Here is a 25,000-nt window from a genome sequence, read left to right as displayed (position 1 = left end):
ATTTAAACACAATGACATTTTCAGATGGACCCCTGGGGGACCTGGCTGCCTCTGTGTGTGTGTGTGTGTGTGTGTGTGTGTGTGTGTGTGTGTGTGTGTGTGTGTGTGTGTGTGTGTGTGTGTGTGTGTGTGTGTGTGTGTGTGTGTGTGTGTGTGTGTGTGTTGTGACACTCTGGATCTCAGCCGGGGGATAATGGTCTAATCTGGCAACCACAGAGTATATCATAGGCCTCTCGGTTACAAGGTCCACTGCAAACTCACACTGTCGGCACTGAGTGTACAGTGACTGTGTGTGTGTACGTAGTCCTGTGTGTGTTTGCGTGCATCTTTGTGTGTGGTCGCGTGTGTGTGTCTTTGTGTCGTTCAGTTGGAAGCCAAGGATTTTAAAGCTATAATATAATCTAAGACAGTGTGTTTAACGAGGCAGTTTTTATTCATAAAGGCCTAACTGAGAGAGAGTAATTCATCACTGCGCCTTTCCACAACACACAAACTCACACACACACCATCTCTGCTTCACCTGAGGATGTCTGGGCCCATATTCACAAAGCATCTCCCCATGTCCATACACGAGGCAGTTTTGCTCTAAAAAGCAAGCCTGATTCCTAGATTCCAAGACTGACTCCTATATTAGCACTCCTACTCTGAGGCAAAGTGTGACCTCTGACCTGTCCTTGAAGAAACGCCGGAAGCCAAAGGCCACCAGCTTGAAAACAGACTCCAGGACGAAGACGATGGTGAAGATGTAGTTACAGATCTTCAGCGCCTCGTCCAACTCCTGGAGGGAGGGAGGGAGGCATGGTTAGTAGTACAGTATTCCATAGGTTATAGCTACTGTATATATGGTCTCTCTCTGACGTCTTACTCTCTGAAAGCAAACATTTTCCCAGAGTCAGCCACTTTCAACACCCTACCATCTCCCTCTCTCTCCCTTCTCTCCCTCTCTCTGCTTCTTTTTGAAAAGACCGCCGGTATTAAAGTGTCTTGTATGTAGCCTGGGGGAATTCACGATACCCATCTCAATGTAAAAAGTGACCTTTTCCTAGTAGGCATGTTGTGAGAAGATCAGACAAGTAACTCTATAGGGATTTACTGACTCTGTTCTCCTCAGGTCATCCGTACCGCATCATCTCTCTCTATTACTGTCTCTCATTTTCTCTATATCTATATCTCATGCATAATCTTTCCGGACACATGGTAATTTCATCGGAAAACTCAAGCTGTTTTCATCACGAATCACCTTTCGGCTGATAATAAACAATGACAACTCAATGAGACATAATTTACGTGGGAGTTTAGTTCATGAATTTTTTGAATTACTTTATGTAATGTGGAGAAAAACCCCCAGAAGATTTGAAATAACTTTTCTCAAATCTGTTTGTGCAGGTTAAACAAACTACAAATCCCAGAGTAATGATGTTGGACTATGTGGAATGAATACAAACTAGGTTGTCATGGGAATCTTTGTCTGTGCTTTCTGAGGGGCCATGGTGATAACTAACAGACTTCAAATCCACTACCTTAAAACTACAAACCCCATCATTGCGCAGGTCCTACCTTGGGCTGCTGGTAGTGTTCCATCGCCATGGTGATGACATTGAGTGCGATGACAATGGTAATAAAGAGGTCCAGATACTGGGAGGTGCACATCTTGTGGATGAGGAGACGAGTGGGGGAGTAATCCGAGTAGTAAGGCTTACTCTGAGCTTCTGTTGGAAGGGGGGAGTAAGAGAGGGGAGGACGGGGAGGTAGGCGGGGTGGGGGGGTCATAGAGTGAGATAGGGAGTAGTGTACTGGACATTGTGGGTGAAAGGTTTCGAGAGGTAGAAGCCACCCCGCAGGTCTCAAGAGATATCATAGCGTTAGTTAAAGGAAAGCACCCATACTGACATATAACACAGAATTACAGAACATAGAGGCAGATAAAGAGACGCAAATGAAAGACAGATGGAGTGAGAGAGAAGAGAGTAGCAAAGGTACATGGAAAGAGAGGTATACAAGGACAGGAAAGGAGAGGAGAGAGGTACAGGAAGACACAGAGATCTTGGAAAGAGAGAATGAGTGAAAACGAGGAAGAGAAAGCGAGAGAAGCACAGTGTTCCTGGGCCCGGGTCCCCTGTGGCTGCCAGTCATGACTAATCAAATCAGAGATGCTCTCCTCTGATCAACAATTATTCAAATGTAGTCTCCTCTGAGAGAGCATGAACGGAAATAAACAGCATCGCCACCGCCCAAAGTGGTGTGTGTGTGTGTGTGTGTGTGTGTGTGTGTGTGTGTGTGTGTGTGTGTGTGTGTGTGTGTGTGTGTGTGTGTGTGTGTGTGTGTGTGTGTGTGTGTGTGTGTGTGTGTGTGTGTGTGTGTGTGTGTGTGTGTGTGTGTGTGTGTGGAAGAGACTGTAGCTGTGGAGGAGGGAGGTTATTTTGGTGCATTCTGAGGCTGTAGGGAGTGGGTAGTGAATGGTTAATTTATGCTGTCTCTTTCAATGCAGCTTTTTCTAGTGTTTTCACTCTTGCTGTATCTTTTCTCTACCTCTTTCTCTTCCTCTCCTTCTCTCTCATAAAAACCCTACTGGGCACAGATGTCAATTCAACATCTATTCCACATTGGTTCAATGTCATTTAATTGAAATGACATGGAAACTAATTAGAGTCGGGACAATACCAGTATTGCAATACTTTTTCCATGGCAAAAATTCCAACACGAAGCATACCATACTCTTTGGTCCTTTATAAAACACCTGTATGTAAAATATTGTGCGCTATAGCTTGGAAAATAAATAAATGTGACTCTGGTTGACAACATAACGATGTTTGCTTCCAACGTTAGGGCTGTTAACCTAAAGAAGTTAAATCTGCTTTGGGTTTTGTTTCCATGCCAAGACGCTAACAAGAATCGCGATACTGGTATCGTCCCGGCCCTAGAAACAACGTTGATTCAACCACTGTGTGCCCAGTGGGACATACTGTACACAACAAAAAGGACAGTCGATTTTACAGTTCAGTATATCACTTACAGTTTAACACCTGTTTCTCTCATCTGTCCTCTCTTTATCCATCCATCCATCCATCCATAAAGGACAGAGGAAAGAGGAGTATGGGGGATGAGAGAGTATCTCTATCAGTCTCTGTCCTCATCCCTCTTTCATCAGTGAAAGAGAGAGAGAGAGGACATATGAAGTAGAGGAGGAGTCAGAGACAGGCCAGAATGGAAACACACATACAGCGTGATTCCCCCAGGTGGCTGCTGCGGCAGCTGGCTAAAACTCCTGACGGGGTACGTGTGTATGTGTGTTTGTGTGTGTATGGGTTCGTGTATTCACTGTATGGTCCATTCTCACCTCTTCTCCTCTGTCCTCTTCATCATAAATCGACTTGAGTGTGAGACTCTCTCTCGTTCGGTGTCTGCCTGGGCTATTGCTTTATCGTACATTTATTGTACAAAATGCAGACCCATTATACATTATAGCAGTGCATGTATTATAGGCAGTAAACCCAATGGCGCAAATGTTGTGGCAGTGAAACTTCCTGGGAAAATGCTTAGCTTCTGCAGTTTTGCTGCAGGGCCTAACACTATATTTTAATGGGCCTCACTAGAGGCTCGATAAATGAAACTGTTAGTATAGTGTATTGAGCATCCATTGCTGTATCTTGAGAGGATTGTCCAAATAATGTATTAGACATTTCAGTGGCTGACTGAGTTTTTTAAAAGCAATCTAAAGCAGTTATGTAAGTGCAATACTCTCATAGGTTTAAAACGCTACATTAAGAGAGGGAGAAGGAGAGAGAGAATGAGAGAGGAAGAATAAGAGAGCGAGACAGGGAAAACAAGAGAGTAGAACCTTTTCCCCCATGGCTCAGGCCCAGCTCTCGCTCGGGGAGGTAGGAGAGGTGAGGGTAGAGAGGGCCAAATTATACCTCCACTACTCCCAAACTCTCACTCCCACTCTCTCTTTCCAGAGGGAGAAAGAGCTGAGCAGCACTCAGAGAATGGATCTGCCTTTAGACTCACTGGAACAGACTGACACTGTGATATCATGCCAAACCAATGAGTCAACCATATTAGCTTTTGCCAAATCAGCTTTAAAGACTTGTAAAAGTGTGTGCGTGTATGTTTGTATGTGCACAGTGTGCCTGTGTGTGTTTGTGTGCTCAGTGGGGCATGTGAGGGCATATTCAGGTCTACTCCTGTGGGAAAAGAGAACTTTGACCAGATGAAAGTGAAGAAGTTAGGTGTGAAGAAACTTCAGTACAGTCATCTTTCTCTGTCACTTTTTCTCTCTCTCTCTCTCTCTCTCTCTCTCTCTCTCTCTCTCTCTCTCTCTCTCTCTCGCTCACACAAATAGAAACATTACATTCACAAACATAACATAAACATCAACCAGACCCCCATCCCATCAATCAACCTAAGGGGCCTTAGACCTATGTAGTCCACTAATTGGGCTACGAGGAGCTGCTGAATGACTAGCATGCAGCATGTTAAACAGAATGTCCATGTTGGTGCCCCATGTGAGTATTATTGAGCACCCTACATGTTGGTGCCCCATGTGAGTATTATTGAGCACCCTACATGTTGGTGCCCCATGTGAGTATTATTGAGCACCCTACATGTTGGTGCCCCATGTGAGTATTATTGAGCACCCTACATGTTGGTGCCCCATGTGCCCCATGTGGGAGTATTATTGAGCACCCTACATGTTGGTGCCCATGTTGGTGCCCCATTGAGGATAATTGAGCACCCTACATGTGAGTATTATTGAGCACCCTACATGTTGGTGCCCCATGTGAGGATAATTGAGCACCCTACATGTTGGTGCCCCATGTGAGTATTATTGAGTACCCAACATGTTGGTGCCCTGTGTGAGTATTTATCCAAAAATGTAGTTATAATTTAACCCTTCAAGAGGGAATGATGTGGTTCAGGTAACATATCATACATATGACACATGATGATATGTTACTCTTGGAGATCTAAGACCCCTTTGGCCGAAAGCACTGGTGAAGCGTCAAAGATCACCTGACTGAAAAAGAACGGAGCAGTTAGTTTAGCAAAGAACACCAAAGCAATACTAAAACCTGGTCCAAAAACAACCTCTTAACCCCTTGCCCCACATTATCTATACCCACCTGATTCTTTGAAGTCTACAAAGTGAGGGTATAAAGGTTAGGGTGAGGAACTAGGAGTTATTTTTGGACTGAGCCACACTCAGTAACTTCAGGAAGACGAGGCTCGGGGTTGGGAAATACAGACACACTGAAGTCCCTGGGCATGTGGCGAGGGAGTGGATACACCACAGCACAGCACAATGGGTTTACTGTCACAGTGTGAGTGGGCTTTGATTGGATTGGAGTGAATGTATGTATAGTGTATGGGTTTGAACGGTCTGGTTGGATTGGATGTGTGTTTATGGCTTTGAAGAAGCTTTGGTTGGGTTGAATGTGTGTGTATGGGTTTGAACGGTCTGGTTGGATTGGATGTGTGTTTATGGCTTTGAAGGGAAGCTTTGGTTGGGTTGAATGTGTGTGTATGGGTTTGAACTTGAAGGAGCTTTGGTTGGGTTGAATGTGTGTGTATGGGTTTGAACTTGAAGGAGCTTTGGTTGGGTTGAATGTGTGTGTATGGGTTTGAACTTGAAGGAGCTTTGGTTGGGTTGAATGTGTGTGTATGGGTTTGAACTTGAAGGAGCTTTGGTTGGGTTGAATGTGTGTGTATGGGTTTGAACATGAAATAGCTTTGGTTGAGTTGGTTTGCACATGCAGTGTATAGACTTGAAGTAGGTTTGAATTGATTGGATGTGTGTGGGGGGTTCATAACACAGTGGAGCTATGTGATGGATACCGTGAAAGGACATATAGAGTGCTATGTTGATTTTCAACCATGGTACCATATCATGGATTGCTCTAGAGTAACCTTGGTACTATTGGGATGTGAAAGTTGTTTAAATGTGGTTTAAATCTCTACGGTGCACATGTGATGCTTTTGATGATTGGTCAGGTGAAACTGGGGCTTGTGGTAGAAAGATGATTGAAGGGGGGCTTGAGAAAAGGAGGATAGTCTTTGAGCTTTGGATGGTAAAACAATGTCTGTGAAAGGAAGAACAGGCCAGAGGCAGTAAGATCAGCCACAACGTTACGGCCAGGATAATTTCCTGTTTTAGGTCAAAGGTCAAGAGGATGTGGTGGTAAAACAGTTTTAAAAAAATCCCAGTACCAATATGATTAAGGTTATACCTTGGTAGGTGTTGTGACTGATTTTAAACGCCTGCCCTTTATGGTCAATGGATTGGTTCATATTAAGAGTCAATGTGTGCTGGGTCAACAGGTAGTGCTGGTACATTACAGCACAAGCTCATATCAAGGGGAAGGGGTTAACGTCAAGTGAAACTACATTGAATTCAATGATGTATTAATGATTTTAGAGCCAGAAAACATTGAGTCATTAGGTTAGATACAAAATAAACAAGTAAATCAGAAAAATTCTGCTGGATTTCCCAAAATGCACTGCTCCCCTATTCAGCACCAATGACAAAAATAAGAAACAAAAAACGGAACTGAAAAGAGAAGTTGAGGATTGTGAGAAAAGAGGAGCAACAGAGCAGTTTGAGGAGCCCAGGAGAAAGAGAAATAATAACATGACATCATTCACAATGACAGGGCATGGTAATTCATACACGCGCACACAAACACGCAAAAATGCACGATGACAAACACACACTCACATACAAAGACACACACGAGTTGTGCCGGTACACATGGTAGACTGACACACACTTCTTTCTGAGTCTGACTTGAGCAGGATGGACCAATTGGAATGGAGACTGGAATGGCGAAGGCAGGCGATTGGACAGCAGTGAGTGGAAGGCGGAGTTAACAGGGCGAGAGAGTGATGATGGGCAAATGAGAATATAAGCATATAAGAAACAGACCAATGAGATATCAGCGTTTCAGCAATACAGTAGACAGCACATATCTGCCCTTCAATCCTCTATGGGAAAGTCCAAGTCTAATTCAAACACAACTATTACCCCTGTATCATAGTCTGGTAAAGTCGAGGCTAAATCCTTTAAAGGGGCAAACTGCAGTGGCAACATCCATTTTTGGACTTAAAAATGAACAATATGTACCCATTGATTCTTGAATAAAATAACTTGTAAATGCCTCCTGAGCTTAGTTCCACTGTCGTACCCCACCAGAATCCAAACTATACACTTGTTTTACTCCACTGTTTGAAAATAAAGTAAATTAAAACTATCCTTTTGATATCATGGATGGTCAGTCCTCGCATCCATAGCTCTGTATATACATTTGAGAGTGGTTACATTTTTCCAGAGAGAAGGCTTGGTTTCAACTGCTAATTGCCGCTTTAAGTACCTTGTAGCATTAAATATGGTGTTCAGCTAAGTGGCAGTTACGTTAGCCAAGACCCAGGAATCAGCAATTGAGGAGTGCTGTTTTAAAGGACCACAACATCACCTCTTTCTTCCTACCCAACTCTAATCATGTAATATTCTAACACTGGCACATGCATGTCTTTGACTGTCCAATAATCCCCAGTTTTCTGCTTGACTTGATCTACCACCTGGGTTGCAGTACATCTGTCCGACCGCTGGTACACCACATGTTAACCAGCCTCCTTCATTATTAGCTTGGGCTGTAGGACACACACACCTGCTAACACACACGTACAGATCCATAGGTTACACACGCAAGTACATAATGCACACACGCACACACACACGCACACACACACACACACACACACACACACACACACACACACACACGCACGCACGCACGCACGCACGCACGCACGCACGCACGCACACACACACACACACACACACACACACACACACACACACACACACACACACACACACACACACACACACACACACCTTTTCTTAACCCAGTTACATTCAGTGGCTCTCTTGTGGTTATCTAACATATCCTAAGCAGAGCTCAAAGGCAATGTGCCAGCACGCTTTAGAAGCACTGATTCTTACACCTCCAACCATGAAAAATTCATACCCTCACACACTCTCATAAAACCCACTATAGCACTACTTATAATACAAGGACCTTCTACTGCTACAGAATCAATCACCTAACGGCATCAGCCCACTGCAGGGATGCATATTGATTAGCTAGTTAGGCTGGACTCATGTAGGCTAGGTAACTGATGCTAAGCACAACTGTCAGGTTATGTTAGGCTAATAGGTGTATTGGTGTGAGCATTGGTGGGGTTACACCTACACCTTAGTTCATGAAAGTGATTAAATATTTAAATTCCTCTAACGCTACACTTAACTCTGCTACCAACACCTAGCCGGTGGCATGAAGCATTTATCCCCCACCCACATCGTGAGAACTTCCTGACAAAATTCATCTGTAGAGGAGAACGTTTCAATCACTAACTGGCACAGGTCTTATCAAAGAGGAACTGTCTACACTTTGGGCTGATCCACGTTATAGCTCGATTGAAATTTAAAAGGAAACTTTAACATTTTTAAACGGAGCTTCCGCGATACTTCTGCGATACAGATTGAACCCAGCCATTTCTCTCTCTTCTATTTCTCTCGCGCTCTCTTTCTCCCCCTTCTCTTGCTCTCCCTATCTCCCTCCGCCTTTCCTACCTTTAGCCCGCCCTTCACTCACTTTCAATCCCTCCCCCTTCTCTTGCTCTCCCTATCTCCCTCCGCCATTCCTACCTTTAGCCCGCCCTTCACTCACTTTCAATCCCTCCCCCTTCTCTTGCTCTCCCTATCTCCCTCCGCCATTCCTACCTTTAGCCCGCCCTTCACTCACTTTCAATCCCTCCCCCCTCTCTTGCTCTCCCTATCTCCCTCCGCCATTCCTACCTTTAGCCCGCCCTTCACTCACTTTCAATCCCTCCCCCTCTCTCGCCACCTTACCCCGCCCCGCCCCTCACGTCCTGTCCATCTCATCTTACAATCATTTTTTTTGCACTCTCTCTCTCTCAATCTCTCTCTCTCTCTCCTTCCATCTCTCTAATGGTCTAGTGTTATTAACCACATTCCTACATCAGGGGAATATAAAGGAGGGAGAAGAAGACGGATAGAAAACCTCCGTTCCATCTCTGTTAGCACTGACCTAGATAGAGCTGGCTGCCGCAGTGTGTGTGTGTGTCTGTGTGTCTGTGTGTCTGTGTGTGCATGTGCGTGTGACTGGTCAGTATTGATGACAGGGGGAGGAGTTGACACTCTTGTCCTAGCCATTTACTGTTCAGTGCGTCGCTGACATCATAGTTTAGGGGTAAAACATGTTAAACAGTCTTGTTTCACCCCCTGAAGGTGAGCATAATAATTAAATGGGCTACAATACAATTACTCTCTACATTATCATCATGTAAAGTGGGGAGAACAAGTATTTGATACACTGCCAATTTTGCAGGTTTTCCTACTTACAAAGCATGTAGAGGTCTGTCATTTTTTTATCATAGGTACACTTCAACTGTGAGAGGCGGAATCTAATACAACAATCCAGAAAATCACATTGTATGATTTTAAAGTAATTCATTTGCATTTTATTGCATGACATAAGTATTTGATCACATAGAATCCAGTATTAGATCACATAGAATCCAGTAAGAATTCCGGCTCTCACAGACCTGTTAGGTTTTCTTTAAGAAGCCCTCCTGTTCTCCACTCATTACCTGTATTAACTGCACCCGTTTGAACTTGTTACCTGTATAAAAGACACCTGTCCACACAGACTCCAACCTCTCCACAATGGCCAAGACCAGAGAGCTGTGTAAGGACATCAGGGTTAAATTGTAGACCTGCCCAAGGCTGGGATGGGCTTCAGGACTATAGGCAAGCAGCTTGGTGAGAAGGCAACAACTGTTGGCGCAATTATTAGAAAATGGAAGAAGTTCAAGATGATGGTCAATCACCCTCGGTCTGGGGCTCCATGCAAGATCTCACCTCGTGGGGCATCAATGATCATGAAGAAGGTGAGGGATCAGCCCAGAACTACATGGCAGGACCTGGTCAATGACCTGAAGAGAGCTGGGACCACAGTCTCAAAGAAAACCATTAGTAACACACTACACCGTCATGGATTAAAATCCTGCAAATGGGGCCACGTATCGCAACATCTTGGCCAACAACCTCCTCCCCTCAGTAAGAGCATTGAAGATGGGTCATGCCTGGGTCTTCCAGCATGACAACGACCCGAAACACACAGCCAGGGCAACTAAGGAGTGGCTCCGTAAGAAGCATCTCAAGGTCCTGGAGTGGCCTAGCCAGTCTCCAGACCTGAACCCAATAGAAAATCTTTGGAGGGAGCTGAAAGTCCGTATTGCCCCGAAACCTGAAGGATCTGGAGAAGGTCTGTATGGAGAAGTGGGCCAAAATCCCTGCTGCAGTGTGTGCAAACCTGGTCAAGAACTTCAGGAAATGTATGATCTCTGTAATTGCAAACAAAGGTTTCTGTACCAAATATTAAGTTCTGCTTTTCTGATGTATCAAATACTTATGTCATGCAATACTTACTTAAAAATCATACAATGTGATTTTTGGGATTTTTGTTTTCGATTCTGTCTCTCACAGTTGAACTATACCTATGATAAAAATTACAGACCTCTACATGCTTTGTAAGTAGGAAAACCCGCAAAATCGACAGTGTATCAAATACTTGTTCTCCCCACTGCATGTATATTTATTTTCAAACCCTATCATAATTATTAGTAAAAGGTGTGCTGAAGTAGGACATTATATATTAATACCTGATAAAGTGATACAGCACGAGAGGCTGTGCCATCAATAAATCATCAGGCAAGCGATGCTGTTAGCTAGGACACAAAATGGCCAAATCCTACTTTAGTACCAGTTTTTGAAGACAAACACAGGGAGAGGGAAAGCCATCTTCTGGGACATGACCCACACAGAGCAGGTCTGAGTAAAGCGTTTATCTCTTTGGGCTGTGAGCCTGGGAGAGTTACAGGCCATCTGTTACAGTGACACATTCACTCCCTGAGCTGAGTTATGTAAAGAACACTCAGAGCTACATTCTCTCTCTCTCTCTTTCACATTTTCTCTGTTTACCCTTTGTCTTTGTTTATCTCTCTCACTCTCTCCTCTCTCTCTCTCTCTCTCTCTCTCTCTCTCTCTCTCTCTCTCTCTCTCTCTCTCTCTCTCTCTCTCTCTCTCTCTCTCTCTCTCTCTCTCTCTCTCTCTCTCTGTGTGTGTGGGGGAAAGAAAGGAATACACCGTGCCTGGCTGCCACATTACAGACAGCACCCCGCTGACAACTTCTTCCTTCCTCACTCACTCTTTCAAGTATCTCTCTCCTTCTGTCTTCGTCTCATCTCCCTCTCTCCATCTTTCCATCGCTCTTTCTCCCTATAGGGCAACCCACTAGCTGCCGAGAGGAGAATATCACAGTGCACAGTCAAGCACCAGGAGGGTGAGACATACCTTTAGACAGAGACTGTACTGGACATAACTGTGTGTGTGTGTGTGTGTGTGTGTGTGTGTGTGTGTGTGTGTGTGTGTGTGTGTGTGTGTGTGTGTGTGTGTGTGTGTGTGTGTGTGTGTGTGTGTGTGTGTGTGTGTGTGTGTGTGTGTGTGTGTGTGTGTGTGTGTGTGTGTGTGTGTGTGTGTGTGTGTGTGTGTGCGTGCGTGTGTTGTTTAGGTAAGGTATAGAAACAGGAGCAGATGGCTTGGTCTTCCCCAGCAGAGAGATGTGATTAAGCAGCACCTTTGATCCACTGAACTAAACTACACTTACAGCAGCCCAAAGCTAACACACTCAGGAGTGTGTGTGTGTGTGTGTGTGTGTGTGTGTGTGTGTGTGTGTGTGTGTGTGTGTGTGTGTGTGTGTGTGTGTGTGTGTGTGTGTGTGTGTGTGTGTGTGTGTGTGTGTGTGTGTGTGTGTGTGTGTGTGTGTGTGTGTGTGAGAGCCAGAGCTAATAGAGGGTGGCATACTGGCAGGAGGGGCAACCCCATCCCTTCATCATCTCCCCTTCTCTTCCTCCTATTCTCCATCCCCCTTTACTCTCATCCTCCTTACTTCTCACATCCATCTCTTCTCCTGCATACTTACATATTCAGTGATTTACCCCTATCCATCTCCCTTTCTCTCCACTCTCATTCCTTCATATTATTTCTCCCTCCTCCCCTCTTGTCTTTATTCCCTCCTCCCCTCTTGTCTTTATTCCCTCCTCCCCTCTTGTCTTTATTCCCTCCCTCCTCCCCTCTTGTCTTTATTTCCTCCTCCCCTCTTTTCTTTATTCCCTCCCTCCTCCCCTCTTGTCTTTATTTCCTCCTCCCCTCTTTTCTTTATTTCCCCCTCCCCTCTTTTCTTTATTCCCTCCCTCCTCCCCTCTTTTCTTTATTCCATTATTCCTCCCCTCTTTTCTTTATTCCATTTACATTTACATTTAAGTCATTTACCAAATATTAAGTTCTATTCCCTCCCTCCTCCCCTCTTTTCTTTATTCCCTCCTCCCCTATTTTCTTTATTCCCTCCTCCCCTCTTGTCTTTATTTCCTCCTCCCCTCTTGTCTTTATTTCCTCCTCCCCTCTTTTCTTTATTCCCTCCCTCCTCCCCTCTTTTCTTTATTTCCCCCTCCCCTCTTTTCTTTATTCCCTCCCTCCTCCCCTCTTTTCTTTATTTCCTCCTCCCCTCTTTTCTTTATTCCCTCCCTCCTCCCCTCTTTTCTTTATTTCCCCCTCCCCTCTTTTCTTTATTCCTCCTCCTCCCCTCTTTTCTTTATTCCCTCCCTCCTCCCCTCTTTTCTTTATTCCCTCCCTACTCCCCTCTTTTCTTTATTCCCTCCCTCCTCCCCTCTTTTCTTTATTCCCTCCCTCCTCCCCTCTTTTCTTTATTTCCCCCTCCCCTATTTTCTTTATTCCCTCCCTACTCCCCTCTTTTCTTTATTCCCTCCCTCCTCCCCTCTTGTCTTTATTCCCTCCCTACTCCCCTCTTTTCTTTATTCCCTCCCTCCTCCCCTCTTTTCTTTATTCCCTCCCTCCTCCCCTCTTTTCTTTATTTCCCCCTCCCCTCTTTTATTTATTCCCTCCCTCCTCCCCTCTTTTCTTTATCTCCCCCTCCCCTCTTTTCTTTATTTCCCCCTCCCCTCTTTTCTTTATTCCATCCCTACTCCCCTCTTTTCTTTATTCCCTCCCTCCTCCCCTCTTTTCTTTATTCCCTACCTCCTCCGAAACTTTTCTTTATTCCCTCCCTCCTCCCCTCTTTTCTTTATTCCCTCCCTCCTCCCCTCTTTTCTTTATTTCCCCCTCCCCTCTTTTATTTATTCCCTCCCTACTCCCCTCTTTTCTTTATTCCCTCCCTCCTCCCCTCTTTTCTTTATTTCCCCTGCCCCTCTTTTCTTTATTTCCCCCTCCCCTCTTTTCTTTATTCCATCCCTACTCCCCTCTTTTCTTTATTCCCTCCCTCCTCCCCTCTTTTCTTTATTCCCTCCCTCCTCCCCTCTTTTCTTTATTCCCTCCCCTCCCCTCTTTTCTTTATTCCCTCCCTCCTCCCCTCTTTTATTTATTCCCTCCCCCTCCCCTCTTTTCTTTATTCCCTCCCTCCTCCCCTCTTTTCTTTATTTCCCCCTCCCCTCTTTTCTTTATTCCCTCCCTACTCCCCTCTTTTCTTTATTCCCTCCCTCCTCCCCTTTTTTCTTTATTCCCTCCCTCCTCCCCTCTTTTCTTTATTCCCTCCCTCCTCCCCTATTTTCTTTATTCCCTGCCTCCTCCCCTCTTTTCTTTATTTCCCCCTCCCCTCTTTTCTTTATTCCCTCCCTACTCCCCTCTTTTCTTTATTCCCTCCCTACTCCCCTCTTTTCTTTATTCCCTCCCTCCTCCCCTCTTTTCTTTATTTCCCCCTCCCCTCTTTTCTTTATTTCCCCCTCCCCTCTTTTCTTTATTCCCTCCCTACTCCCCTCTTTTCTTTATTCCCTCCCTCCTTCCCTCTTTTCTTTATTCCCTACCTCCTCCGAAACTTTTCTTTATTCCCTCCCTCCTCCCCTCTTTTCTTTATTCCCTCCCTACTCCCCTCTTTTCTTTATTCCCTCCCTCCCTCCTCCCCTCTTTTCTTTATTCCCTCCCCCTCCCCTCTTTTCTTTATTCCCTCCCTACTCCCCTCTTTTCTTTATTCCCTCCCTCCTCCCCTCTTGTCTTTATTCCCTCCCTCCTCCCCTCTTTTCTTTATTCCCTCCCTACTCCCCTCTTTTCTTTATTCCCTCCCTACTACCCTCTTTTCTTTATTCTCTCCCTCCTCCCCTCTTTTCTTTATTCCCTCCTCCTCCCCTCTTTTCTTTATTCCCTCCTCCCCTCTTTTCTTTATTCACTCCCTCCTCCCCTCTTTTCTTTATTTCCTCCTCCTCTCTTTTCTTTATTCCCTCCCTCCTCCCCTCCCCTCTTTATTTCCTCCTCCCCTCTTTTCTTTATTTACATTTACATTTACATTTAAGTCATTTAGCAGACGCTCTTATCCAGAGCGACTTACAAATTGGTGCATTCACCTTATGACATCATTTCCTCCTCCCCTCTTTATTTCCTCCTCACCTCTTTTCTTTATTTCCCCCTCCCCTCTTTTCTTTATTCCCTCCCTCCTTCCCTATTTTCTTTATTTCCTCCTCCCCTCTTTTCTTTATTCCCTCCCTCCTGCCCTCTTTTCTTTATTCCCTCCCTCCTTCCCTATTTTCTTTATTTCCTCCTCCCCTCTTTTCTTTATTCCCTCCCTCCTGCCCTCTTTTCTTTATTTCCTCCTCCCCTCTTTTCTTTATTCCCTCCCTCCTGCCCTCTTTTCTTTATTTCCTCCTCACCTCTTTTCTTTATTTCCCCCTCCCCTCTTTTCTTTATTTCCTCCTCCCCTCTTTATTTCCTCCTCACCTCTTTTCTTTATTTCCCCCTCCCCTCTTTTCTTTATTCCCTCCCTCCTCACCTCTTTTCTTTATTTCCCCCTCCCCTCTTTTCTTTATTCCCTCCCTCCTCCCCTCTTTTATTTACTTCCCCCTCCCCTCTTTTCTTTATTCCCTCCCTCCTCCCCTCTTTTCTTTACTTCCCCCTCCCCTCTTTTCTTTATTCCCTCCCTACTCCCCTCTTTTCTTTACTTCCCCCTCCCCTCTTTTCTTTATTCCCTCCCTCCTCCCCTCTTTTCTTTATTCCTCCCTACTCCCCTCTTTTCTTTACTTCCCCCTCCCCTCTTTTCTTTATTCCCTCCCTCCTCCCCTCTTTTCTTTATTTCCTCCTCCCCTCTTTTCTTTATTTCCTCCTCCCCTCTTTATTTCCTCCTCACCTCTTTTCTTTATTCCCTCCCTCCTCACCTCTTTTCTTTATTTCCCCCTCCCCTCTTTGCTTTATTCCCTCCCTCCTCCCCTCTTTTCTTTACTTCCCCCTCCCCTCTTTTCTTTATTCCCTCCCTACTCCCCCCTTTTATTTATTTCCTCCTCTCCTTTTGTCTTTATTTCCTCCTCCCCTCTTTTCTTTACTTCCTCCTCCCCTCTTTTCTTTACTTCCTCCTCCCCTCTTTTCTTTATTCCCTCCTCCCCTCTTTTCTTTATTCCCTCCCTCCTCCCCTCTTTTCTTTATTCCCTCCTCCCCTCTTTTCTTTATTCCCTCCCTACTCCCCTCTTTTATTTATTTCCTCCTCTCCTCTTGTCTTTATTTCCTCCTCCCCTCTTTTCTTTACTTCCCCTCCCCTCTTTTCTTTATTCCCTCCCTCCTCCCCTCTTTTCTTTACTTCCCCCTCCCCTCTTTTCTTTATTCCCTCCCTACTCCCCTCTTTTATTTATTTCCTCCTCTCCTCTTGTCTTTATTTCCTCCTCCTCTCTTTTCTTTATTCCCCCCTCCTCCCCTCCCCTCCCCTCTTTATTTCCTCCTCCCCTCTTTTCTTTATTTCCTCCTCCCCTCTTTATTTCCTCCTCACCTCTTTTCTTTACTTCCTCCTCTCCTCTTGTCTTTATTTCCTCCTCCCCTCTTTTCTTTACTTCCTCCTCCCCTCTTTTCTTTATTCCCTCCCTCCTTCCCTATTTTCTTTATTTCCTCCTCCCCTCTTTTCTTTATTCCCTCCCTCCTCCCCTCTTTTCTTTATTTCCTCCTCCCCTCTTTTCTTTATTTCCTCCTCCCCTCTTTATTCCCTCCTCCCCTTTTCTTTATTCCCTCCTCCCTTATTTTCCTCCCTCCATAATTTACTCTTCCCTTCATTCAAAGTTGTGTGCAAAAAGAGGGAACTGCCCCTGCTCAGCTAAGAGTTCTCTGTCATGTTAGAGAACTACACACACACACACACACACACACACACACACACACACACACACACACACACACACACACACACACACACACACACACACACACACACACACACACACACACACACACACACACACACACACACACACACACCTCCTCTGAGCGCTGGCCTGCCTAATACAATTATACAGTAAAACAATAATACGCTGTGATGGACAGATTTGGGGTGGGGCTGTCGCGTCTGTCTGTCTCACTGGCGCATGTCATAGAAAAAGAATCCCCTCCACGTGTGAATATTCAGTGTGTGGAGATATGACTGTATACACAAACATGTCCTTACATTCCCTTACCAGGAAAGTGGTTAATAGAGAGGGGGAGGAGAGCGGGAGAGAGAGATGGAGAGAACGAGAGACAGAGAGAGATAGAGAGGACCTTGCTCTCTCATCGAGCAGACACAGTGACACAGACAGAGTTCTGGGGTTTGAGGACAGAGGGTTGCTCCTGCATATTTCACAGCCTACCCTGCTACCATCTGGTGCCTGTGACACATGCGCACGCACGCACGCAGGCACACGCACACGCACAAACACACACACACACACACACTCCTGCATGAGCGTGGGTGGACAACCTACAGTTGGTGGTACAGTAACAAAAACAGTGCTGTGGATAGTGGATGAATCGTGGGTCACTGTGAAGAACAAGGAACCACAACACACGACAGGAAAATGTCCACAAACGTCTATAGCGGACTGAGTCGGATGAGAGAGAGGCATGGGGACGGGTAGGGAGCGCGGGATGGGACCCTACCTCCCGTGAACGTTGAACCCTGACTTCTGAACCACCATGGTAGGGGACACACAGAACATGCTAAAAACTCTGTACCTGTCAGTGTGCCTTCAGACAGGACCCAACTCATCCCCGGAATCATCAACACATCTAGAAGAACGAGACCAGGTTAGTCAGAGAGAGGTGTGGAACGAGGGATGGGCGAAGGAGAGAGAGTGTAAGAAGGAGAAATAGGGGTGAAGTAAGAGCAGAAGGATGAAGATGACAACGTGGGCTGGTTAGTTCCTACTGTGAGTCTTTTCCACTTATTCTGAGTCCAGTGTGAGCTCGTGACACAGTTGATAAGGGTTCGATGATTCAGTTGAGGATTTTGTAGACAGTCAGTCAATCCCCGATATTCAAACCCCAAAATCCCAAAGATCTATGAACAAAAAATGACTGCGACACAAATAGAGCCACTCGGATGGAGTAAAAAACAACTTTCCCTTCCCTTCACAAACCCTTGTGCCATCCAGGAAAGCAGAGTGTAGATTCTGAAGCCTGTCCAGTCACAAGGGGTATACCTCTCATCTACATACCTTTAATCAACCATTCTCTTACTCTGTCAAACGATTCTACAACTTCAGATACAGTTGTGCGCAACATGGTTTCCAAGCAACAGAAAAAGAACAAGCTTGAGGTTACAGACCGGATAAAGGAAAGACTATAAACCATAAACTAAAGATAATCTATAGGAAAAATGAAACGGGGAAAGAAACCAATGGACATGAGGGGCCTTGAACAATTATAGAGACGGATAGAGGAGGGCAGGTTCGTTCAATTATAGAGACGGATAGAGGAGGGCAGGTTCGTTCAATTATAGAGACGGATAGAGGAGGGCATGTTCATTCAATTATAGAGACGGATAGAGGAGGGCAGGTTCATTCAATTATAGAGACGGATAGAGGAGGGCAGGTTCATTCAATTATAGAGACGGATAGAGGAGGGCAGGTTCGTTCAATTATAGAGACGGATAGAGGAGGGCAGGTTCATTCAATTATAGAGACGGATAGAGGAGGGCAGGTTCGTTCAATTATAGAGACGGATAGAGGAGGGCAGGTTCATTCAATTATAGAGACGGATAGAGGAGGGCAGGTTCATTCTCTATTTGTTTCGGAAGCATTTGAGAGTGGTTTGTACAAGGCCTGTTTAAGGGGAAAGGGGGAGATACCTAGCCAGTTGCACAACTGAATGCATTCAACTGAAATGTGTCTTCTGCATTTAACCCAACCCCTCTGAATCAGAGAGGTGCAGGGGGCTGCCTTAATCCACATCATCGGCACCCTGGGAGCAGTTGTTAGGGGTTAATTGCCTTGCTCAAGGGCAGAAAGGCATATTTTCCCACCTTTCCGGCTCTGGGATTGGAACCAGCAACCTTTTGGTAACTGGCCCAACACGCTGAAACACTAGGCTACCTGCCGCAGGTGTGTGAGTGAGGGCAAGAGGGTGGAAGTAAAAGAGTGAGCGAGAGGGAGACTGTGTGTGTTCGGTCTGTTTGAGTGACTGTATGTGCGTGAGAGGGTGTGAGAGCATGGGAGAGTGTGAGTGCATGAGCACTTTGGGCACACCACATCTGCAAGATAAAATCCATATCCATCTGTATTTCTCAAGAGATTCGCACGGTCAACTACTGAAGGCATTCGCACGGTCAACTACCGAAGGCATTCCCACTGTCAACTACCATCAACATTCGATTAAAAAAAATCCAAATGATCTTACTTTGAACCACCAAAAGTATCTCTACAGCCAATACGGCTACTAAAATAACCACTATTTCTCATATCCAATGTTTGGGGTTAGAAGGCAGTGGAATCACTATAGAGAGGCGAAGTCGGGCATCTGGTAACCCGTTCTTGTACAGCTGGAGGGGCGGCCGGGCAAAGATCTAGGATCAGCTAACCTTCGTATGATCCTAACCCTTTTCATAAAGAGGAAACCATAGATCAGCATCTAGGTACTCCCTAGTTTGGTTTGTAATTCTACCTACCCCTCCGGATGTACTACAACTACATGCAGGAGAGGAGGGGGAAGGGGGGAGATAGGGGGGATGTAACCTCGCCCTCACCCCACCCCCCTCCCTCTAACTCTGAAAGTACCACGCCATGCAAGTCCCGTCCACCAGTACTCACTGGGCATGCTCCAAGGGGACGGTCCTAAGTACACCCTCTACGATAGGCCAGGCAGGGAAAAGGGTGGGGGGGGGTTCTATTCTTATTAGACCAGCGCTCAACAACTCCGATCCTGGAGAGAGGCTGGGTGTGTGGGCTTTTGTTCCAGCCCAGCACTAACACACCTGATTCCAGGCTTTACAATTATTGCTGGGCTAGAACCAAATCCTGCACACCCAGTAGCTCTCCTGGACCAGAATGGGTGGCCACTGACCCCCACACAAAGAGAGGATGTCTAGCGGGGACACTACAGGGAGGGAAACCATTTAAAAAGAAAAGGCACTTCTACAGTAATGCAAAATAGCAACTATTCCAGGTCGCGTTTCTACGTCCGTTGACTTCGGTCAAATCAAACCAAAACAAGCTCAAACCAGGCAGGACTCAGAAAGATGTGGAAAGACTACCGACCAGCCAGCTCCTTCTCCTTACTCCGTCTCTTTTTCTCCATCCGTTTCAGTCTCTTCTCCTCCCTGCGCTTGGCCTCCTCGGCCTCCTGGCTGCGACGACACTTGTGGAAGTTCTCCACCACCACGCCCACGAACATATTGAGCACAAAGAAGCTGACGATGAGCAGGAAGGAGATGAAGTAGAGGAGCATCCAGGGGTTGTAGTTCAGCTGTGGCTGGAGGGGGTAGACATAGACAGAGTATAGTGTAATATACTGTACTCGCACACACACAGTATGATGTTATATACACGCACTCATTTTTGGCAGAGTTATGAGTATTGTGGTGGTGCACTCTATGCAAACGCCGAAAAACCAGCCCCAAGTCCCACTGGGCACAGAATTGAACGTCTATTCCACGTGGGTTCAACGTCACTTTATTGAAATGACGTGGAAACAACGTTGATTCAACCAGTGTGTGCGCAGCGGGATGTGTGTGTGTCTCTATCCAACTTGAGCGGAGCACACTACCAGCTAGCTGCCTTTCTGCCAGGACCACCGTCATCCTGCTGCTACAGTCAACACGACAAAATGTAGAAATGAATGCAGAAATAAACACATGAACAACACTGTTAATTTGATACGAAACAGTACATCCGGAAAGCTAAATGTATGAGTATACACAGTACTGTAAGCTGCAGAACGTGTGGAAGAAGCTAGAGGGGTGTTGGATGATTTTGGACAGTAAGCAGCTTATAGCGAGGAGATCAATGCCTCGTCCCTAAAGCAGGGACAGAAACGCTGACCTGATGTGTCATAAACATCAACACATCTCTGGTCCTAGCCACCCAAGCCTTTGTTCTGCTGTTCTGCTACTCTATCTCTAGTGAACAGAGGAAAAACTGCATGTGTGTGTGTGTGTGTGTGTGTGTGTGTGTGTGTGTGTGTGTGTGTGTGTGTGTGTGTGTGTGTGTGTGTGTGTGTGTGTGTGTGTGTGTGTGTGTGTGTGTGTGTGTGTGTGTGTGTGTGTGTGTGTGTGTGTGTGTGTGTGTGTGTGTGTGTGTGTGTGTGTGTGTGTGTGTGTGTGTGTGCGTGTACATATTCAGTGGCGAGTGAGTTTACACACCCCTTCCACAGTCTTCAAAATTTGGTGTCTCAAAATGAATAAAAATAAATACAAATCCTACAGATCTACACAACCTACTCCGCATTTTCAAAGAGAAAGTATATTATAGAACGTTCCCCCAAAGATGTCTTAATAGCCTATGTCTTCACACCCCAGAGTTAATACTTGGTTGAAGCTTTTCTACAATAATAATATCCTACCAAATGTACCCAGCCCTCAGGGCAACATATGCCCATTGTTTTTGTCAAAATTGCTCAAGCTCAGTAAATTTGGTTAGGAATCATTGACAGGCAGCAGGGGCAGACTGGTGAAAATAATTTGGCCCTTGCATTTTATCCACATCACTGCGCACACCAGCCCACATTACTATTACAGAACATTTCCCCTTGGTGTCACTGGTGCCACCAACGTTTACAGTTGGTTATGTTGGTTAAGAACGTTTACCAGCCCATTATGTGGTTTGACCCACTTAACAAAGAGCTGCAGTCAGTTTCAGATTGGGTGGCAAGAAATAAGTTCGTCCTAAATATTTCAAAAATGAAAAGTATTGAATTTGGGACAAATCCTTCACTGAACCCTAAACCTCTACTAAATCTTGTAAGGAATTATGTGGACATTGTGGTGTGGTAAGGAGCCACAAAGAGGGACTTTACAATTACAATTGGCCCAGAACAGAGCAGCACGGCTGCCCCCTAAATGTACACAGAGAGCTAACATGAATAATATGTCAATCTCCACAAAGTAGAGCAAAGATTGACTTTGTCAATGTTTGTATTTGTGAGAAGTATTGACATGTTGAATTCACAGAGCTGTCTGTATGAACTACTATCACACAGCTCTGACAACCATGGTGGAAAAAGTACCCAATTGTCACACTTGAGTAAAAGTAAAGATACCTTAATAGAAAATAACTCAAGTGAAAGTGAAAGTCACCCGGTGAAACACTCCTTGAGTAAATGTCTGAAAGTATTTGGTTTAAAATATGCTTAAGTATCAAAGGTAAAAGTACTTGCTAAAATATACTTACGTATCAAAAGTAAACATATAAATCATTTCAAATTCCTTATATTAAGCAAACCAGATGGCACCATTTCTTGTTTGTGTATTTATTTACAGAGAGCCAGGGGCACACTTCAACACTCAGACATGATTTACAAATGATGCATGTGTGTTTAGTGAGTCTGCCAGATCAGAGGCAGTAGAGAGAACCAGGGATGTTCTTTCAATAAGTGTGTGAATTGGATCATTGTCCTGCTAAGCATTCAAAATGTAACGCGTTTTGGGGTTTCAGGGAAAATGTAGTGTGATGAAAAGTTGTCAAAAATATAACTAGTAAAGTAAAGTATAGATACCCGGAAAAAAAATGAAATGCCTTAAGTACCCCACAAGACATGCCACCAAAGGTCTCTTCACAGTCCCCAAATCCAGAACAGACTATGGGAGGCGCATAGTACTACATAGAGCCATGACTACATAGTACTCTATTCCACATCAAGTATAACATGCAAGCAGTAAAATCAGATTTACAAAACATAAAAATACACCTTATGGAACAGCGGGGACTGTGAAGACACACACACACAGGCACAGACAACCGCATGAACACACATCAGATAACATACGCACTACACACACACGTACACATGGATTGTGTGTTGTAGATATGTGGTTAGTAGAGTGTGTAGTGGCCAACTTTAACGTGTTATGAAATGTGATGTAATGTTTTTTTAATTGTATATAACTGCCTTAATTTTTGCTGGAACCCAGGAAGAGTAGCTGCTGCCTTGGTAGCAGATAATGGGGATCCATAATAAATACACATCCTGAAACGGCCTAATCATCTTATTAAGTAATTCATACTGCTTTATTACAAAGTATAATAAATACTGACTGCTGAGGTACCCAAGAAATGTGTTTTTTCCATCTAACACATCCAGGCAGGAATGCATGCTTCAAGATATTTTGATATGCAACCAAATCTAGACAGCCATGACTTTTGGGTTGACAATTACACTATAGTTGCCATATTTAACTGTCTAAGATAAGAATCCAGAATTTCCTGATTTCTTTCTTGCTCAATAGAGTTGCATTACATACATCTTTATGTGCTCTAACTAATATCATAGGCTAATTCATTTGGGGTGCAACACCTGAGGAAGTGGAAACTCAAAACAAAATAACTATTATACCCGCTGCTAGTAGCCATCTATTCATCAAACTGTAAATGTAACGTCCTAAACAAATGTTGCAGTTGTAGGCTACTACCCATGAGACCTATAGGTCTATTCCCTCGCATTGGGGCCGGTGCGCTTTCTGGGTGTGTACCGCTCCGTATCTCAAAGCCATATCAAATATCTTGGTTGTAAAGTAATTGTTATTGAGCTGAATGTTGAGAGTTGAGATATAAAAATGATACCCACAGAAAGCTGAGACCCTCCTCTCCTCGACAGGGACAAGGGGACAAAGCTTCCAAAGTAGTGTTTTTCCCAAAATCTAATTTTGAAACACATTTTTCTCTCGAGAACATGGCGGAGAGGAGAGTGGCTCACTCATCAAACCAACATGCCCCAGCGAGGGCACAGGGGCAGGGTAGACAGTCCATTACAAGAATCATGAGGATAATTCACTTTACTGTTTGACCAAATCATGGTTTGGCAGCTCCACAAACGTGGAAAACGTTTTGAGTGAGATGACAATGTATAATGTGCTTTTTCTACGTTTATGGGCACCATTTCCGTTTTTACGATCCATGATCTTTTTGCTGATGCCAAGTTTGACTTTGAATGTGAGTTTGCATGACCTCAGCTCGGCCTATTAGAAAACCAGGCCCGGCCCATCTTGGTAGGGAGGCCGGCCATTGCCCACTGATCAGCCAAATGCTCATTATTTTTTATTTTACCTTTATTTAACTAGGCAAGTCAGTTAAGAACAAATTCTTATTTTCAATGACAGAACAGTGGGTTAACTGCCTGTTCAGGGGCTGAATGACAGATTTGTACCTTGTCAGCTCGGGATATGAACATGCAACCTTTCGGTTACTAGTACAACGCTCTAGGCTATCCTGCCGCCCCATAGATTATAGATTAGAATATTTTTTTACATTATTTTACCTTTATTTTACTAGGCAAGTCAGTTAACAACAAAATCTTATTTTCAATGACGGCCTAGGAACAGTGGGTTAACTGCCTGTTCAGGGGCAGAACGACAGATTTGTACCTTGTCAGCTCGGGGATTCGAACTTGCAACCTTTCGTTTACTCGTCCAACGCTCAAACCACTAGGCCAGAGAAATTGCTCAAAAAAATCTTAACAGGCCCATGGGCACCCGGCCCATTTTATTTATTTATTATTTTTGTGTGTTTTTTGTGTGTGTCAATTCCGATCAGCCCACCCAACTAAAAAATGGTCCAGCCCATCTGGCATTTGCCAGAATTACCAGATGGCAAATACGCCCCTAACGGACAGCAATATTCAAACATTGTCTCTGACTTTCAAGCTAATTTAAGTCAGGACCACTCAGGACCACTCCACACATCTTGGGAAAGCCCTTCTGGTGTGAACTTGTGTAATTGTCTCCCTGAAAAATAAAACTATATTCCAGGCTTTGGTTTTCCTTTACATTTCTACCTGGGCTTGGCTCCTTTCATATTTATTTTGATCCCGACAAACTCCACAGTCGCTGCCGATGACAAGCATACCCATAACATGATGCTGCCACCGTAATACTTTAAAATACAGTGAGTTTCACTCTGGGTTGTGTTGTATTGGATTTGACCCAAACCTGCAGTTTTTACTTTAGGCCAAAAAGTTATTGTCCTTGCTGTGCTGTAGTATTCCTTAATGGCCTTTTTGCAAACAGAATGGAGGATTTGTAGTGGATTTTTTTTACATAGTCTTCCTTCTTTTCACTTCGTCATACAGGCCAGTAAATGTGGAGTGAATGCAATGTTGTTGATTTTATTTTTTATTTTTTATTTCACCTTTATTTAACCAGGTAGGCAAGTTGAGAACAAGTTCTCATTTACAATTGCGACCTGGCCAAGATAAAGCAAAGCAGTTCGACACATACAACAACACAGAGTTACACATGGAGTAAAACAAACATACAGTCAATAATACAGTTGAAAAATAAGTCTATATACAATGTGAGCAAGTGAGGTGAGATAAGGGAGGTAAAGGCAAAAAAAGGCCATGGTGGCGAAGTAAATACAATATAGCAAGTAAAACACTGGAATGTTTGATTAGCAGTGGAAGATTGTGCAAAGTAGA

General features: G+C 44.6%; 1 protein-coding gene across 1 annotated transcript in view; it reads right to left on the bottom strand.

Moving 5' to 3' along the window:
* The window catches only part of cacna1g (calcium channel, voltage-dependent, T type, alpha 1G subunit), a 174,597-nt gene that overhangs the window by 36,637 nt on the left and 112,960 nt on the right, over window positions 1–25,000 (bottom strand). Inside the window, exons 22-24 of the mRNA XM_046354907.1 lie at window positions 19,630–19,843; window positions 1,558–1,706; window positions 669–778 (exon numbers count right to left, since the gene is read on the bottom strand). Of these exons, the coding sequence (XP_046210863.1) occupies window positions 669–778; window positions 1,558–1,706; window positions 19,630–19,843 (473 nt within the window). The remainder of the gene's footprint in view (window positions 1–668; window positions 779–1,557; window positions 1,707–19,629; window positions 19,844–25,000) is intronic.

This window comes from Oncorhynchus gorbuscha, linkage group LG07, assembly GCF_021184085.1.
Source record: "Oncorhynchus gorbuscha isolate QuinsamMale2020 ecotype Even-year linkage group LG07, OgorEven_v1.0, whole genome shotgun sequence".
Taxonomy (NCBI): domain Eukaryota; kingdom Metazoa; phylum Chordata; class Actinopteri; order Salmoniformes; family Salmonidae; genus Oncorhynchus; species Oncorhynchus gorbuscha.
This window is presented reverse-complemented; position numbering and strand designations above follow the sequence as displayed.